The following is a 16593-nucleotide window of genomic DNA, read 5'->3' as shown; positions in this document are numbered from 1 at the left end:
AATCATATGTATGCAGTTTTTGTTCCTTGTGCTTTGCAACATATCATGTATAAAATTCATCTTTTTGCATTTTAAATGTTGGAAACGCTTTTCCCAGTCGTGTTTGGCCTTAATCTGTCCAGTCTCAAGTAGTATCTTGGCACTAAGGTATTGCCTCCTATGCCGCTAATTGTTGGTTTCTCAAGAATGGTGATTTTAGCTACAACACTGTTGTTGCCTCTGTTTAAAAGGTTTATTTTCAAAGTGAGATGAATTCTTGTTTAACGAAATCTATGCAATAAATTGCACTGAAATCTAATGATCAATATTATGTAAAAGGCTGATGAGAAGGGTTTATCAGCAGATATACACAAATATCCAGATCTTGTATAATCCTAGGGGTCATTGAATCACATGAGCTTGGTCATTGTTCTCATTAAATCTATAGTTTTGTTAAAATGAATTTACAAATGTTGACAATACATAAAATGATAAAACAAACTGTTGACATAAAGATGTCTCGCCTGTATGTAATTTGATAGTAAAATAAATGTTAAGATTAAAACAGCAATACTTTAACTTGCAAATATGCAAAATATTCAAAGTCAATGAACTGTTACTGAAGGTACATGAGTGCCAAATAATTTCAGTGGAAATAAGATATGTCTCACAAACTTAAACATGCAAACTATGAAAAAAAAAGTCAATTATTCATGGCTGAGGAGGAAGCAGGGCTTAAAAATCTCAATGGAAATGAAATGTGCCAATGTTTATACAACTGCATACCAAACATCATTGATTTACCATAAGTGGTTCCCCTTTAACTGACCTAATCACAAACTTTAACAAATTGTTGACGACACTGCTGCCGGAAACAGCTTACCTAAGTCTAAGCTGGTTCAAGAACAATCTCAACTTGTTTGAATTGCATATTTGTATTTTATTGTCAGATAAAATTTGCAACAAGCACATATATTCCTAAAATATAAAATAAATGAAGCTTCATTATACCTATCCTAGCCATCAGGATGAATGGAACATAAATTGTAAACTAGAATTGTACATTTATATGTATTTGAACGAAATATTGTGAACAACATCTTTTAAGGATGTTCGCTACTCTTGTTTCAAAATAACAAGGTTTTTAAAAGACTGTATATAAATTAATAGTATATAAATAAAGGAAATAAAAAAGCAGAAAAAAATGAAGGGTCTGTGTGCTTGTTTTCAAGATATATGCCATTGAAAATTTGACAGGAAATAATTCTCTCTTGACTTTTCATACATTTAACATTGACACCCTTTTTCTTTCAAAAAATATGAAAAAATAACCAGGATTTCCAAATATGGCTTTTAAAACTATATGTAATAAAATTATCAAAAGAAAAGTAGGGATTAGTGGGGAAATATTTTTAATGGCACTACATGGATAAAGCATCCTTAAGCACACACTACATGTGGTAGTAAATTGAGAAAACAAATTTTATTAAATTAACCCTTCAAGACCTAATTAAATGTCCATTGCCTCCTTTCAGAACCATATTGCACTTACAAGTATCATGAATATGATTGTCATTAATACATACATAAATATTAACATGATCCAGATTCATGGTGGTTTGTATAGCTATTATGTACCATCTGAGACGAAGTTATTTTTCAATGATACATAACTTTTTATATTTATTAGGGATTATTCCTTTATTCACCACTAACAAGTCTGTGAAAATTTACAGAAAATAAAAGGTTTCTTGTACTTTCAAAATGTTACAATGTTGGATTAAACATCATTGGGCCAATCCTTCAGGCTTTCAAAATTCTGGAACTCAAAAATGGTGTTTAATAACACCTTGTAGATCATTTAATCTAGAAATTAAGGTATGTATTTAACCAAGAAATTCATGAAAATTAGTAAGCAATTCAAACCTAAGCATGGCTTATAAATCCATATCTAATCTCCCCCATTGATTGATTGATTGGTGTCAATCCTAGTCAATTAAGATTAGAGTTGACCACACCTGCTACGTGCGGGGTTCAAAGTCATACCTTAAGTGTTGACAGGTTAGTGGTACAGTAGTTTGACTATTTAGACCACTTGACCACCGAGTCCCCGTCTTTCACAATTGTATAGATATAACAAAGTCTATTTTAGGACTAAAACAAATTTTTAACACCTTGTAGATGATTTAATATAGTAGAATTGAGAATGAAAATAGGGAATGTGTCAAAGTATTTAATGTATGAGGTTGACCATGAAATTTATGAAAATTAGTATGCAGTTAAAAACTCAGCAGAGCTTATAAATTCATATCTACTCTCCCCATTTGTACATATATGACAAAGTCTATTTTAGATATTTGAGAAAAAATAGGTGTTCAATGGTATTAAGTCGACAAAAGTGTGTGATTGAGTATGATTGCTCCTATTTTTATACGTCAAAGTTCATGTTTTTCTATGAGAAACACCCCCCAAAAAACTGGAATGAAAAATTACAAATAAAACAAAGTTCACATTGCCATACTATACTTCAGATTCTGAGAGTTTCATTGAAATAGAATTTAGTATAATTTGCATATAAAGTGTAGATGGTTAAATGAATGATCAGATTAAATGATCACTATCTATCAGCTGTAAAATATAGCAGTGTCATGATGCATAATACATGTATTCATAAATATACTTTTGCATACTGCAATATATTAGTAATAACATGTATATTACAAATTACAAATAATCCCAATAAAACAAAAATAATTAAATGAATTACATTGATAACAGTTGAATAACAATGAAAACAATTGAATCCCAATGAAAACAATTAAATTACAATGAATTTATTAAAATAATTGAATTACAATGAATTTAATTGAATAACAATGAATACAATAGTGAATTACATTGAATACAATAGTGAATTACATTGAAAATAATTTAAGTACATTGATTCTAATTTAATTACAATGGAAATAATCTAACAACATTAAACACAATTGAATTACATGAATAGAATAAAAAGACCTAAACTTAAATGCCTCTATTTCACTTCAAAAGATTAAACCGGTTTGTAAATGAAATATCACTTTATTAATTGTGTCAACTTTGTTGAGGGAGTAATGGAACCAGAGTTTTTCAATAATTTCTTAATCTATCGACTTATAATTTCAGAAAAGTTTGTTAAAAATCATGTCAGCCATGACCACTGTGATACCCTCTGGGACTTACAGTTCACCAGCAGTGGTATAGATCCAGTGCTAGAAAATGAAAAACAAACCCACTTCATAAATTTTGTGCCTCCAACCTCTTTTCCTGTATCTATCCTCATCAGGAATGCTCAAATCCAAACATTTTGAAAGCCAGGGATGTATAAGACCTAAACATGTGAAAAATGTAAAGGATCAATGATGAAGGCATTTGCACACTTCATAAAGACAGGAGGCTAAACAAATATCATTTTAAAATTAAACCCAGAGTTCCAAAGTAGTTTAATACTGCTTGATATGGTACGACTTATGTCAAACTTTTATACTTATGACACTCATTATACTGATCGACAAAAAATAACCCCAAAACCTATAATATAATAGTTGGATTGTTTGGTTGCAATTTGCTCATGTAAAATATTTTCAGAATTTAAGGGGCGTCAATACTGTTTCACATTGTATTGCTCATTTGAAAGACAAAGGATTCAAAATGTCATTGAGATTTGGTAACCACTTGACAATTTTCTAACACTGGTATTTTTGGCAATATAATAGCCAGGTTAGTTTATCTAAAGGCTTTGATACATTTGCAATAGGGAAAAATAAAAATATGTCAGTAATATTGGGTTTTTTTTTAAACTTCATGGAAGTTTTGTTTTACATGAAAGAATATGTTAAAATTACCAACCTTCATAGAGCAGTTTTACATAATTTTTGTATTTTAATTTTTCTAATGTTTGTATTGTGCTAGGCTGGTAAGACTATCTGATAGTTACAATCACTAACCCAGTGGTAGGAAATGAAAAATAAATCATGATTTTTTTTTAATTCTGAATAAACAAAATTTAATTTAATAACAAAATTCTATATGAAGTGTAAACATTTGTGGTGCACTTTAATTTAAAATTCTCTGCCTTCCTTGGGAAGAACTCATATCTTAATGAAATGAATACTTAACTGGCACTAAAAAAAGTAAAATAACAAAAATACTGAACTCCAAGGAAAATTCAAAACAGAAAGTCCCTTATCAAATGGCCAAATCAAAAGCTCAAATACACCAAACGAATGGAAAGCAACCGTCATATTTCTGACTTGGTACAGACATTTCCTTATGTAGAAAATGGTTGATTAAACCAGGTTTTATAGCTAGCTATAACTTAACTCTGCCAACGACACCAAATTCCTTCAATGACAAAAACTATGATCAATAAAATACTGTAAATTCAGAAATTTTTGTGATGTTTTTATTATTGCGAAAAATGCAACAGGGTTATAATCGCAATAATTCAAAATCTCATTTTGAAAATTTTATATATGAATTAAACAGGATTTTTCTCAATATCGCAAAAAATTAAAAACGCATTTTAGTCCAAAATGACAAAATCGCAATAAAAAATGCACGCAATAATTCCTAAATCTACAGTAATAGAACAATAAAAAGGTATTTATATATTTTAAAATAACTAAAATTGAAAACTTGAAAATCACATTGCAACAATTACAATCCATTGCATTCTCTTATAAATTTACTTTGTGTGCATGTCTCTAAACTAAAAATCAAATTTACTTTGTGTGCATGTCTCTAAACTAAAAATCAAATTTACTTTGTGTGCATGATGTCTCTAAACTAAAAATCAAAGGTTTCAACTACATATGTTGTTCTGACTCTTTAGCATTAAAGCTAAATTATTAGTTATGTTAACTGGTAGAGCCCAAATTCCCCTTGGCTCTGTGGTTCAGGAAAAAAAGATTTTGCAATCCACTTTTAAAAATTGTCCAATTGAAAAAAAAATTCCAAAAAAATCTTTAATATTGGAATAAATTTATGCTTCACATATATGTTTGAATTTCTGCAATATATCTATCTTGTAAGAATTATAAAATATTTATCAAATCATTTTCTGTGGAAAAACGTGTGTGTATGTGTGTGTTAACAATATTCAAGCTAAAAGTAACAGCATTATATTGCTTGATTTTAGTGGAAACAAATTACATGAAAACTATGAAGCAATTAGAAAAAGAGGTTTAGGGAAAAGTGTATCAGTGAAATTCTGCATCACCATGAGAAAAACTAAAATTCAAATATATGTGCTGATCAAAAGAATCAATGTCATTAGATGAAATTCAACTCTGTATGAGGGTCTGGATGTGGTTTGCAGAATAGAGAATAATGGAAAAAAAAGTGCAGAATACAGGATAAATAATGTAAAGGATAAACAAATATAGACAAAAATAGACAAAAAAGATCAAGCATAGAGTATAATGGGCAAAAAATAAAGAATAGAGAAAAATGACTTGAAAATTTAAAGAATAGAGATCTGAAAGACCCCCATCCAGACCCTCATTCATGTTACCCTGAGATATTATTTAATTCACCGGTTCATCACTTAGCAAGGTCTGCATGTTCTGTGCACATGGCCTTTCTAATTATAAACAAAACAAATCAATTATTCGAGAGTGCCTTGTCATGTGTTAAACATTTTTATAATGTCCTTTTAGATGCCCATATTTCTGTTACTAAAATAAAATTTTTATTCAAATATAAAAAGTTTTCTCAAACACCCTGAAAGTTGTTTCAAGTCCCTTCCTCTGACGTTTGGCTGAAATAATTTAACAGATAAATATCACTTGCCTGGTGACCTTTAGGTTTTAAAGTAACCATGACAAAATTTCATGATTTTCCTTGTTTTACAGCAACTTTTAAGTATATGTTAGATTTGAAAAGTATTTGCACACCAAACAAACAACTTTATATTTGGTGAAATAATGTCCATAGTTATAATGAAGCTTCTCTTAAATTATTTTGCTGTTTCTTGGCTGAGCACAATATCTCCAGAAAGGAAATAACAACGGAAAACTGCATAAATTCTGCAGCTTTTTATCGTTTTCATGAAATTGGTACATTATGATGTAATTGTGACTACATAAAATATTTCATTTATAATTCTTGATTTTACACATTTCTAAACATTATGTGCAAATTTGAAATAGTTCTCAAAAACTTTATTTTCTTGTCAAAGCAAAACCAACCTTAACGCCACTAGTCTTTTGATATTAAAATAGAATTTTCATAAACATGCTAACACAAAACAAAACAAATTATAATCCATAACATAACAAGCTTTTAAACAAATAAAAATTTAGAAAACAGATCTGGATAAAAACTGAATTTTGGCCAGATTAATATGTTTGTAAAAACAGTAAATCAGATACATAACTATAAAAATTCAACTTTGTGACACAGATCTCTAATCTAACTGTTCCTTGAACACTGAAATTTAACCATAGTTTCATTCCACTTAAACTGTGTTTTGAATTAAATTCCTAATTTTCTATATTCTATAATGTATTCAGGATAAACCTGATCAAAAGTAAATATCACATATATGATTGGATTCTGTAAATTGTCAACACAGGAGTCATATAATTCAAAAGGATCACTGGGGTTTCTTGGTGGAGGTCGAACAAATGACGAACTCCCAGGGGCATAATCACCGGGTAATACACGTACTACAAACATGTGTTTCTTGACACCAAAATCAGTGTAGCTATCGGCTGTCTTAGCATACTTAGCAAAGTAGCTACCTTTACCATATTTATTTCCTGTCTTGCTTCCACTAAATCTGAAATCAAATCCTTGCTTACTAATAGCATTAATGAACTTTTCGTTTGTTCCATGGAATAACTCTAACTCAGCTATGTCTTCTTCTTTCTTCTTTCTTTTCATTTTCTCTCTTTTGCTGCAAGTATAAAATCAGTGATTTCACAATTTTCCTTTAAAGAATATATGTTCGAATTTTCAATTTAAAAAATTCATCCACTCATTGGTTTATATTCAAAGGAACAAGAATGCATGTGTTGTCATGCTAAGCATATCAATACTTGTGATTCAAAATATCAGAAAAACAGGAAATAGATATCGGAGAGATCTGATCTCATCACTGCTAATCTGCTGACCAAATATGAAGTCATTCTGTTTAGTAATGTTGGAGAATTGTGTGAACAAATATTTAAAATTTATTCAACATATTGTAAATTCAGAGTATCAACAAACAGACAGTAGACGTCTGACACATCCCAGAAGAGCCCATACACTACAACTATTCATTGTCAAGCTGTTGATCAAATATGAAGTCATTCTGTTCAGTAGTAGATGAAAAAAAAGTGTTATTCAATATTTGTTTGGAAAAACAGACCAACAGATAGATGAACAAATGGAGGGATTGACAAACAAGGTGAGTGCAATATAGCCTCCGGTTCTAGAGTTAGGTATAATATAATACTAGAGAGTACATTTAAGACACACATATTTGACACAGCCTTAAAATTATATGTCATCTTTTATTTCCTTGAACAAGTTAATAGTGGTTATCATTTTGATTTTAGATTTATAAACATAACTTTTGTCTGATTTTATAGATGGGTAACTAAATAACTGGTATTAAACTGATTCAAAGTCAAAAGAACTTTATATTAAGTTGGTGAACTGCTGGTCAATTTACACTTAAAAAGCTTCAGAAATTTTTATACAATTTTAATAATTAACAAATGTCAGTTTTTATTAAAGGTATCTGAAGTTTTTCCACCAAGTGCATATTATTTGGGAGTTAGATTTGTATGAAATGTTTAGTTTTTCCACCAAGTACATATTATTTGGGAGTTAGATTTGTATGACATGTTTAGTTTTTCCACCAAGTACATATTATTTGGGAGTTAGATTTGTATGGCATGTTTTTCAACAGACCTTGAGAGCTTCCACTTAAAAGATTTGACGCAGCATGTCAATCAAGTATGACTGGAATTAAAAAAACATTGGCAATACAATAGACACTACAAAACACCAACACCAAATAAATCAGAAAAATAGACATAAAACAATGACCATTAACTAGGTATAACATATGGTTCATATGGCCTGTTTTGGTACAGACACAAAATATGTTGGTGTTTATCCAGATTTTTTGTGTGCGCTTACCTACCCTTTTCTTTGATTGATTGGTGGTTGCTTTATACAGTCTCAGCACAAAAAGTCTATATCGCAGCAATCCCTTTCTTAGACCACAATTAATGTAAGAGATGGAGTATTTCATCATTTATTCTTATAAATATTACAAACCTAACAAAGTTAATCCATAGTTCCCCATTTTCTATTCTCTTTATCTGTACTATTTCAGCTGTTGATGGCATGGTGGCATAGAAAAACTTTTTCATCTTCTTATATTCATCACTTTTTTTAGAACATGCTGCCTACAATTATAAAGGAAAATCAACTCACTTTGTTGATTTGGCCCTTTTTAAAAGTAAATAAAGGCATTAAACCTAGATTCATTTTTCTGCTTACCTTAGAAGATGGGATTTCTGCACACTGGCACTAAACTTGTTGGTGATTTACACATACTTTATTAATTTCCTGTTTTAAATGACAAATAACACTTCTGAATTTGTTTTTAATGATTTTTGGAATATTTAAACACTTGTGAAGTGTTTAAGATTCATTTATTATCATATTCAACTTATTTGAGGTAAACTTAAGCAGATTTTTCCAGCAGGCTACAATATACAAATTAAAATTAACGGGAGTATCACCAAGTGACAAATCAGATTTTTCCTAAATCACCATGGGAATAAACTATGAAAAGATTAAAGACAGCTTTTTTAAATTTGTTTTGAATTTTTTCCCATTAACCATCAGTTTTCAGTTCAAGTTGATGGCAAAAGAGTACTAAAACATACCATGTGAAAATGATCGCTGATTTCTGCTGGACTTTTTTGTCTATCAAATGACCAATGGAGTGGTATATAGGATAGTGGATTGTTGTCAAGTGGTGCATGAACAACCAATGAAGTAGCTGTGGTCTTGGTATTCCCAGTATCAGCTGATCTATAATACAAAAATAAGAGATCTGTGAATTGCCTTTTAAAACAGAGTGAATATAAACGTTTGATTTTGTCTTCTTACACTATAAGAAAAAAAAATAGTCCCTGATAAGTTCAACAAAAGTATAGAAAGTAAAGTTAAACAACTACAATCAATCAATCAATATTTTCATGCTCTTCGTCAACTTTTGAATCGTTAAAAGACAGTTAACAATTTTACTATCATAATGTCAAACCTGAATTTTCATACTAGCTTACTAAACTTAAAATGGTGGACATGATGCTTCTAATCTGTTTGTGAATATCAAATAAGTAACAGGTTGGTACATTTAAAATTTTTGAAACCTACAATTTTCTATTGAAATGCCTATTCCCTACCAGAATATGACGGTACATGTACATATAAAACTGTCCGTCATTGCAACTTATTTTCCTTATACTGTGTATTTATTATTATTTGTTGGATACCAATATTCTTGGATTTCGTGAGTACAAAGGAACAACAAATTTTAATGTTCATTGGATAATACATATTAGTATTGGAATACATGCAGACTATGGCAAAACCACAAAATTAAATATGCAAAAAAATGCAAATTTTCCTCAATCCACGAAAATTGGTACCCACGAAAAATAATGCATCCACAGTAATTGTTAAGTTTCTTTCTTTATCATTTTATTTCATTGGACTGTCATACAATAGTAACTTCTTTTATCAGTGTTGAAAGTCTACAAATTATTATTCATTTAAAAATTAAACAATTGTAATATTATCAGACAAAATAAAAGAGGGTCTGGATAGGGTCTACAAAATAGAGAATCATGGGAGTAAAATACACAATACAGGGTGAAAAAATAAAGCATAGAAAAAAATTAACCAAAACTATAAAGAATAGAGATTAATGGGCTGCAAAAATATATAGTATAGAATAGAGAATAATGGACCAAAAAATAAAGCATAGAGAAAAATGGCTTTAACAATTAACAGAATACAGAACTGAAGGACCCAATAAAAAGAATTAAAGCCCACTCCACTGATATTATTGTTCCATAGTAAGTTTGATTAGGTAAGTGTTATTTTAAACACAATATAATCTTTGAACATGGTAAAGACTCAAAACAATTTTACATTTTTTTATTCCAAAGTTTACATATTTGGGCCGTGTTTCAGATTTTTATGAAATTTTGTAAGCATTTAGACCTTGTTGAACTGCATCTGATAATAGAAAAATAATTACCTGTAGCATTCATTCTTCAGAGATACAATCAATTAAAAGATTATTAAAAAGATCTAAAAATGTATAAAATGTAAGTAAAAAGCAGCAAAAATGCAGTGTTATTCCTTCAAAATGTAATTTCTTGCATTTCTCACCACAGAATTTTGTTTAAAAATGATATTTTATTACTGTGTTATTAACCTAGTCCTAGAGATGACTTAGAAATGAGAAAAGAAAGCTCACATTAGCCCTTTGAGCCAAATTATGTAAGCTTAAATGGGAGGACTGTCCTTCCTTCATTTTAAAATAACAACATTACAAAGCTGTTTCATAAGATTCTGTAATTTTGATTGGCAGAAAACAATTGCAAGAAATTCCAAAATTAAGTTTTCTTTCCTAATAAAATGCAACAGCTATGACTGCACGTGCTACCCATGACAATATTATAACAATGCCAATGAAAATTGCATAAGATCAGACTGTGCCAAATAACTTTAACCTTCTATAAATAAGTGAAGTGGCATGAAAACTGCATAAGATCAGACTGTGCCAAAAACTTTGATACCTAACAGCCCGAAAGCTCATATCAAGAAAATAATTAAACCAATATTTTAAACATTTTCCCTAGGCTGAAACCAATTTTTCACTAGTAACTAGGCTTAGGACTAGTGGCTATTGTCTTATGATCATCTGAAGCATTTGGTAGATTTATAACACATTTTGGTTATTTAAATTCAAGGGGCCAAAAAAGTAGCTTTATCATTCCTCCTTCTTTGGGAAATTTGTTATTTTTTAATAATAGGTCTTTAGAATGTAAGATGTCATACTTCTTTTTCCTTTTCTCTATTTCCGCTGCCTGAACCAATGTTGGACGTCTTCTCACTTTTCTCTCTGTCTTATGAACTACATTTTTCTGTACCATTTTTTGGTAGTCCATGATATACTCATGACCCATTGTTGCAAATTTCATTTGTCCTATTGGATTTTCTTGGTAGTGTTGCTCCAAACTTTCACTGTCAATCATGGCTTTGTAACCTGTCTCGTTCTATTAAAAACAAACACAAGTAATTTTTAACAAACTGTAAAATTTAAATGATCATGAAGGATTTTGTAGATTTAGAACACTTTTTGGTTATTTTAAACCAAGTAAGTGGCTTTATAATGCCTCCTCCTTTGGGAAATTTGTTATTTTTTAATTTTAGGTCTTATTAGTTAATGATTCTTTAATTTCATTCCATGTAGACATAAATTATCTCCCCTTAACTGCCAAAATTTCTATTAATATATTTGCTTTAAAAGTGAAATATTTTCTTAACTCATCAGTATCCTACATTTTTTAAGGGTATTAAGGTTATTCTACTAAGCTTTGCTTCAGCTTGTTCATTCAATGAAAAATTTGAGCAAAATCGTACATACATTTTTCTTTATCGTAACTTGAATACGTCAACACCTCGATTTTTTAAAGTATAAAAAAACCCATGCTATTTTTAAGAGGCAATTTGAGATAAGATGAACAATGGCCCCCTGTTTTTTGATCTCCTTACTTAGAAAATTTAAAATATGAAAAAATCAGGTATTTCTCGTATAAAGATTGAATACCCTTGATTCACCTAAAGATGCAATTGATAATGCTAATATTGGTTAACAATTGGTAAGATGCAGCTTTTTACCCCATGACAATGCATGATGTGTTTTTTTGGTTCGCTCTTAATCAATACACAAAATGTTGTCTTTCAAGAGTTAGAAGGTTACATATTTAAAAAGGTTGATAAAATTTATGGAATCTAGTTTTCTCCTTATAACTGATAGCCTGCAATTATTATGAATGTATAGGTACCGCATTTAATGCTAAGCAAAAACTAACCTGCCCTCCATAAATGATCCATTTATTTGTCTGGTCTTTCCAATACCATCTCCACTTTGTAGCTAATGGTTGGAACTTCTGTACTGCTGATGATTCTGTCGTGAGTCGTCTAACATCGAGTGTGGGTGATCCCTTCATCTCACCAATCATCTTCCCAAAGTCAACTTGTAATACATGTTGTTTACTGCAAGACATATTGTTGTAGAATATATTATAAACTTTTGCAAGAATTGAATTCAAAGCGAAATTAGCTGTTAAGGCTTTTGCTTCAATAAAATCAACATTAAACTTTGTAGATAGCAAACCAGACAAATGTTTAATGTAAAGTCCATTTGAGTTCTAGAATACTTTAAAACTCAATAACGAATGTACTAAAGATCAAAATTTCATATCTTGGAACTAATTTTATACAACATACTTTTTCATTGCTTTACAAACTCCCGATACTTTTTGGCAGAATGTTTTATCAATAATTTACTAAAATATATACCGGTAGTTATTTCATAAAGTCTTCCAAAATTAATGTATACTTACTCGCCATATTATTCTTTTATGTAGAATTATGCTTTTTATGCATATTTCATATATTTCTGCATTTTTAAATTGCAGGAGCATTTTTCTAAAGCCAAAATGATTTTTCAGTATTATACAATTATAAATGTATTCCTTTCTTTTAAAACTTAGCATCTAACTCATCATCATTGAAAGAGTCTTATAAATATTTATACCTAAATTGAATATAACATATTTCTTTTTCAACATCACTGAAGTTCAGTTCAAGGTCAAAGCTCGCTGATGGTCTAAAGTCAGTCCAAGATTCATCTGAAGTGCCACCTTGCTGTCTAAATTGCCAATGATACATGGAATCTTTATGGTGTCGACGACAATTTTTACCAAATCCACATTTCCCCCTTAGATGGTAAATACATATTTCCATCGACATTGACTGTGTAGAAGGATCAGCAGTATCTATTTCACCAGCTAATGATAGATTGGTCATACCGCCAAGAAGGTTGGGATTGGAATTGAACCTTCAATGAAAAGAAATAGAAAATATATTCTTGTATAAATTTTCAAAACAAATTTTAAATGTTAGTACTTAAGTTATATTTAACTTTTCATGACTGGTATCATTTTTTCATAAGACTGTGGATTGATCACTGATGATGGCAGCTAAAGCTTACCATACAATATAAGGTCAAATAAAAAACCTTGGTTATCCAAGTAGAACTCAGAAACAGGCATAATTTTTAAAATGGACCTAACTGTAGTAACTCTAAACTAAGTTTGTGACATTGACCTTCAAAGAGGAGATTGAAACCTTTTTTGTTACCCCCTGCTGCCACCTCATATATAATGTTTTTATATCATACCCATTAAGAAATTGAATTCAATCATAAGGTGAGGTACACATGAAGTGAAGAGTGACTAAAAGGCTGGTGGTAATAAATTTTAAAAGTTATGTTATTTAGAGAAAAATAAAGAATTTAAATTCCAAAGGATGGAGGTGTAAACTTTTTAGGAAAAACACTTAAAACCTAAATATCCATTCTGATTATGTTTGGTCTCTGTTTCAATGTCATTTACAACACATCTAGATTTATTTTTACATCTTTACTGCAGAATTGTGAAGAATGTACAAACCTTTTCATGTTCTGAAATCTCGACGTTGTTTGTCTTCCAGTAGCTGACTGCACACTTCCAGAATCACTGTCGTCTTCAAACTGTGATACTCCACACTCTTGTAGGTCAGCTAAAACTTCCTTAGGACTCCTACGTGTACTTATGCCATATTTTTCTAGAAGAACTGTAATAAGGAAACATTTGTTCATTAAATACAGGTATATTTATCTGATGGTACTTCATAAAATTGAGAATGGAAACGGGGAATGTGTCAAAGAGACAACAACTTGACCAAAGAGCAGAAAACAGCCGAAGGCCACCAATCGGTCTTCAACACAGTGAGAAAATACTGCACCCAGAGGCGGGCTTCTGCTGGCCCCTTAAAAAAATGTATACTAGTTCAGCGAAAATGGACGTCACACTAAACTCGAAAACAATTATAAATGAACCAAAACTAAAAAAACATACAAGACTAACAAAGGCCAGAGGTTCCTGACTTGGGACAGGCGCAAAAATGTGATGGGGTTAAACATGTTTTGTGAGATCTCAACCCTCCCCCTATACCTCTAGCCAATGTGGAATAAAAATACAACACAGCAATATGCTCAGTAAAACTCAGTTTAAAAGAAGTCTGAGTCCGATGTTAGAATAGGTAACAGAAGAAATTTAGCAAAATTACAATGATCAACATAAATTAACAAAGCACTATTCACTTTAATTAATACATGTTATATCATCTGTTTATTAAAATAATTCCAAACACAAGTTACATTTTCACATAAAAAAACCTCCAGAATTGTTAAAGCAACACTGAGGTACAAAATGTAAATAATATAAGTCATCTTTAAAAAAACAAAATTTGTAATCTTGTAGAAAGGAATATGCAACTTTACAATGTAGATTTTAAAATAAATCATGTCACTTTACCTTTGACCTGTTGGTTTAGAAGGTCATGACTCCTTCTACATCCTTTTCCAAATTTACAGGTTCCACTGATATAGAATCTACACAGGTGTAAAAATGGACAAGGCTGCCCTCTCATGTCTTTAGAACATCCTTTCCCTACATTATAGAATTTACAAATTTGTGGCGTTGTCATCGGACATCTACTCTTTATACTTCTGAATAGGTTCCGTAAATCTTCTAATCTCAGTTCATCCATAAAATTATCCCTGAGCAATGCCTTGTTATGTGCTGTGGTTAGATCATGTCCAAACGCACAAAGTTTGCCTGCTTTAGCTACATGACAGGAATTTGACAATAAATAAAACTTACAAATGTGGAGTTTGTCACAAATAGGAGATCCTCTACATGTCCCACGACCTGAGCAATGTGTAGGACAAAGTTCTAACTTGGTCAAAGCACTGATAAAACTGTTCCTTCCATCTGTTTCAATTTCAAAATTCTTTGGATAACTTTTTAAGAATGGAATCAATGATGCAGAGAATTTTCTTCCAAGACATTGTTCTATTGCAGCCTGTAAATTTTGTTCAGATTCAGTGTTTCCATTGGACGCTGACAAATATCGAACACATTGTTTAATGATCTGAACATCTGCATTATCTGTTATGGCTGGTCCTCTGTTTAACTGACTGGGGGGTATGTAGTAAGCCATGTTCCCTTCAGCTGTCAAATTATAAATCTATTGGACCCATACACATCTTGACAAGATTTTATAACATTTGGTTTACATTACCAGTTGTTTTATTTTCACTGCAAAGTAAAAAAAAAAGAAAATATATGGTAAAAGTGCGGTTTGCTACTTCAAAACAAATAAAATTATATAAGTAAAAATATAAGTTGTTTCATATCCACATTATAGTGTCCAACAAGGAGATATTTATCTTCTATTGCAAAGCATGCACAATTTCAATGGTTTCCTGAAGGATATGTTTCAACGAATGTTTTCAGTGTCCCTAGGCCTAGGACCAAAATATGAATTATGGGAAAATTTATTACAAATGTTATTAAACATAAAGAAATTTTAATTTAGAAGACATTTAGACTATGTATCTGGATCATGACAAATGAAGAATATTTTTAAACATCATTTAGTGTGTATCTGAGAAAATCAGGAAGAGATAAATGTTATTTTTACAATTAGAGTTATCCCTCTTAGTTCGAGTTGTCTCCTCTATATATTTATCATTCTCAATCATTTATTAATCAGTTTATATATTTGCTTGCATGTAACGTATGCTTGGTTAATGCGTGTCCTTCGTTTATTTTGGTTTGAATTGATCCTAGTGCTCTAGATGGGCCTTGAAATGATAAATAAAGCATTTTGTTTGTTTCATCACCTTTTTCTCTCGTTTTGTTTAGTATAAACATACAGTTTGTCATCCATCGCGAATTTAATGGTATGGAAACTTACTGATAAAAAAATGCATAATGTATTTATCCTCATACCTATTCTATTCTATATAAATTTAGGCCTGGCACATTTTCCCTGAATTGAAAATGAAAGTAGAATATCATTTCTAAATATCAATCAAAGACGGGTTTTTATTTCCGGATTTGTAAATTTTTTGAAAATGTCATAAAAGTACAATTAGTACAGTACTTTTATAATATCTTCAATCCATTTTTTGGCAGGTTTTAGATCAGGCTTTGGATGTCAGTCAACTTTATTAAGAGTGATTGAAGATTGGAAATTAGTCCTAAACCAAAATAAATACCTTGCAGCACAGGCACTTGTCTCAGAAAAAAAATTTCCTACATACCTTAATATAACATTAAGGTATATAGGTGAAAAAATTCTGAGACAAGTGTCTGTGCCTTGCAGCTATCTTGATGGACTTGTCAAAAGCTTTCGACTGTCTTCCCCACGACT

At 30.6% G+C, this 16593-nt stretch overlaps 1 protein-coding gene across 1 annotated transcript; it reads right to left on the bottom strand.

Moving 5' to 3' along the window:
* Positions 1-403: 403 nt before the first annotated feature.
* Positions 404-16245, bottom strand: LOC127719910 (protein mono-ADP-ribosyltransferase PARP12-like). The gene is made up of 9 exons (XM_052226276.1): positions 16170-16245; positions 14688-15473; positions 13782-13944; positions 12866-13168; positions 12138-12321; positions 11101-11318; positions 8913-9060; positions 8296-8426; positions 404-6919 (listed from the first exon to the last, which is right to left on the bottom strand). The coding sequence occupies exons 2-9, from the start codon at positions 15373-15375 to the stop codon at positions 6496-6498; spliced, it is 2259 nt and encodes a 752-aa protein (XP_052082236.1). The 5' UTR covers positions 15376-15473; positions 16170-16245; the 3' UTR covers positions 404-6495.
* Between the last annotated feature and the right edge of the window lie 348 nt (positions 16246-16593).

The sequence above is a fragment of the Mytilus californianus genome, unplaced genomic scaffold (assembly GCF_021869535.1).
Source record: "Mytilus californianus isolate M0D057914Y unplaced genomic scaffold, xbMytCali1.0.p SCAF_11, whole genome shotgun sequence".
In the NCBI taxonomy this organism is placed as follows: Eukaryota; Metazoa; Mollusca; class Bivalvia; order Mytilida; family Mytilidae; genus Mytilus; species Mytilus californianus.
This window is presented reverse-complemented; position numbering and strand designations above follow the sequence as displayed.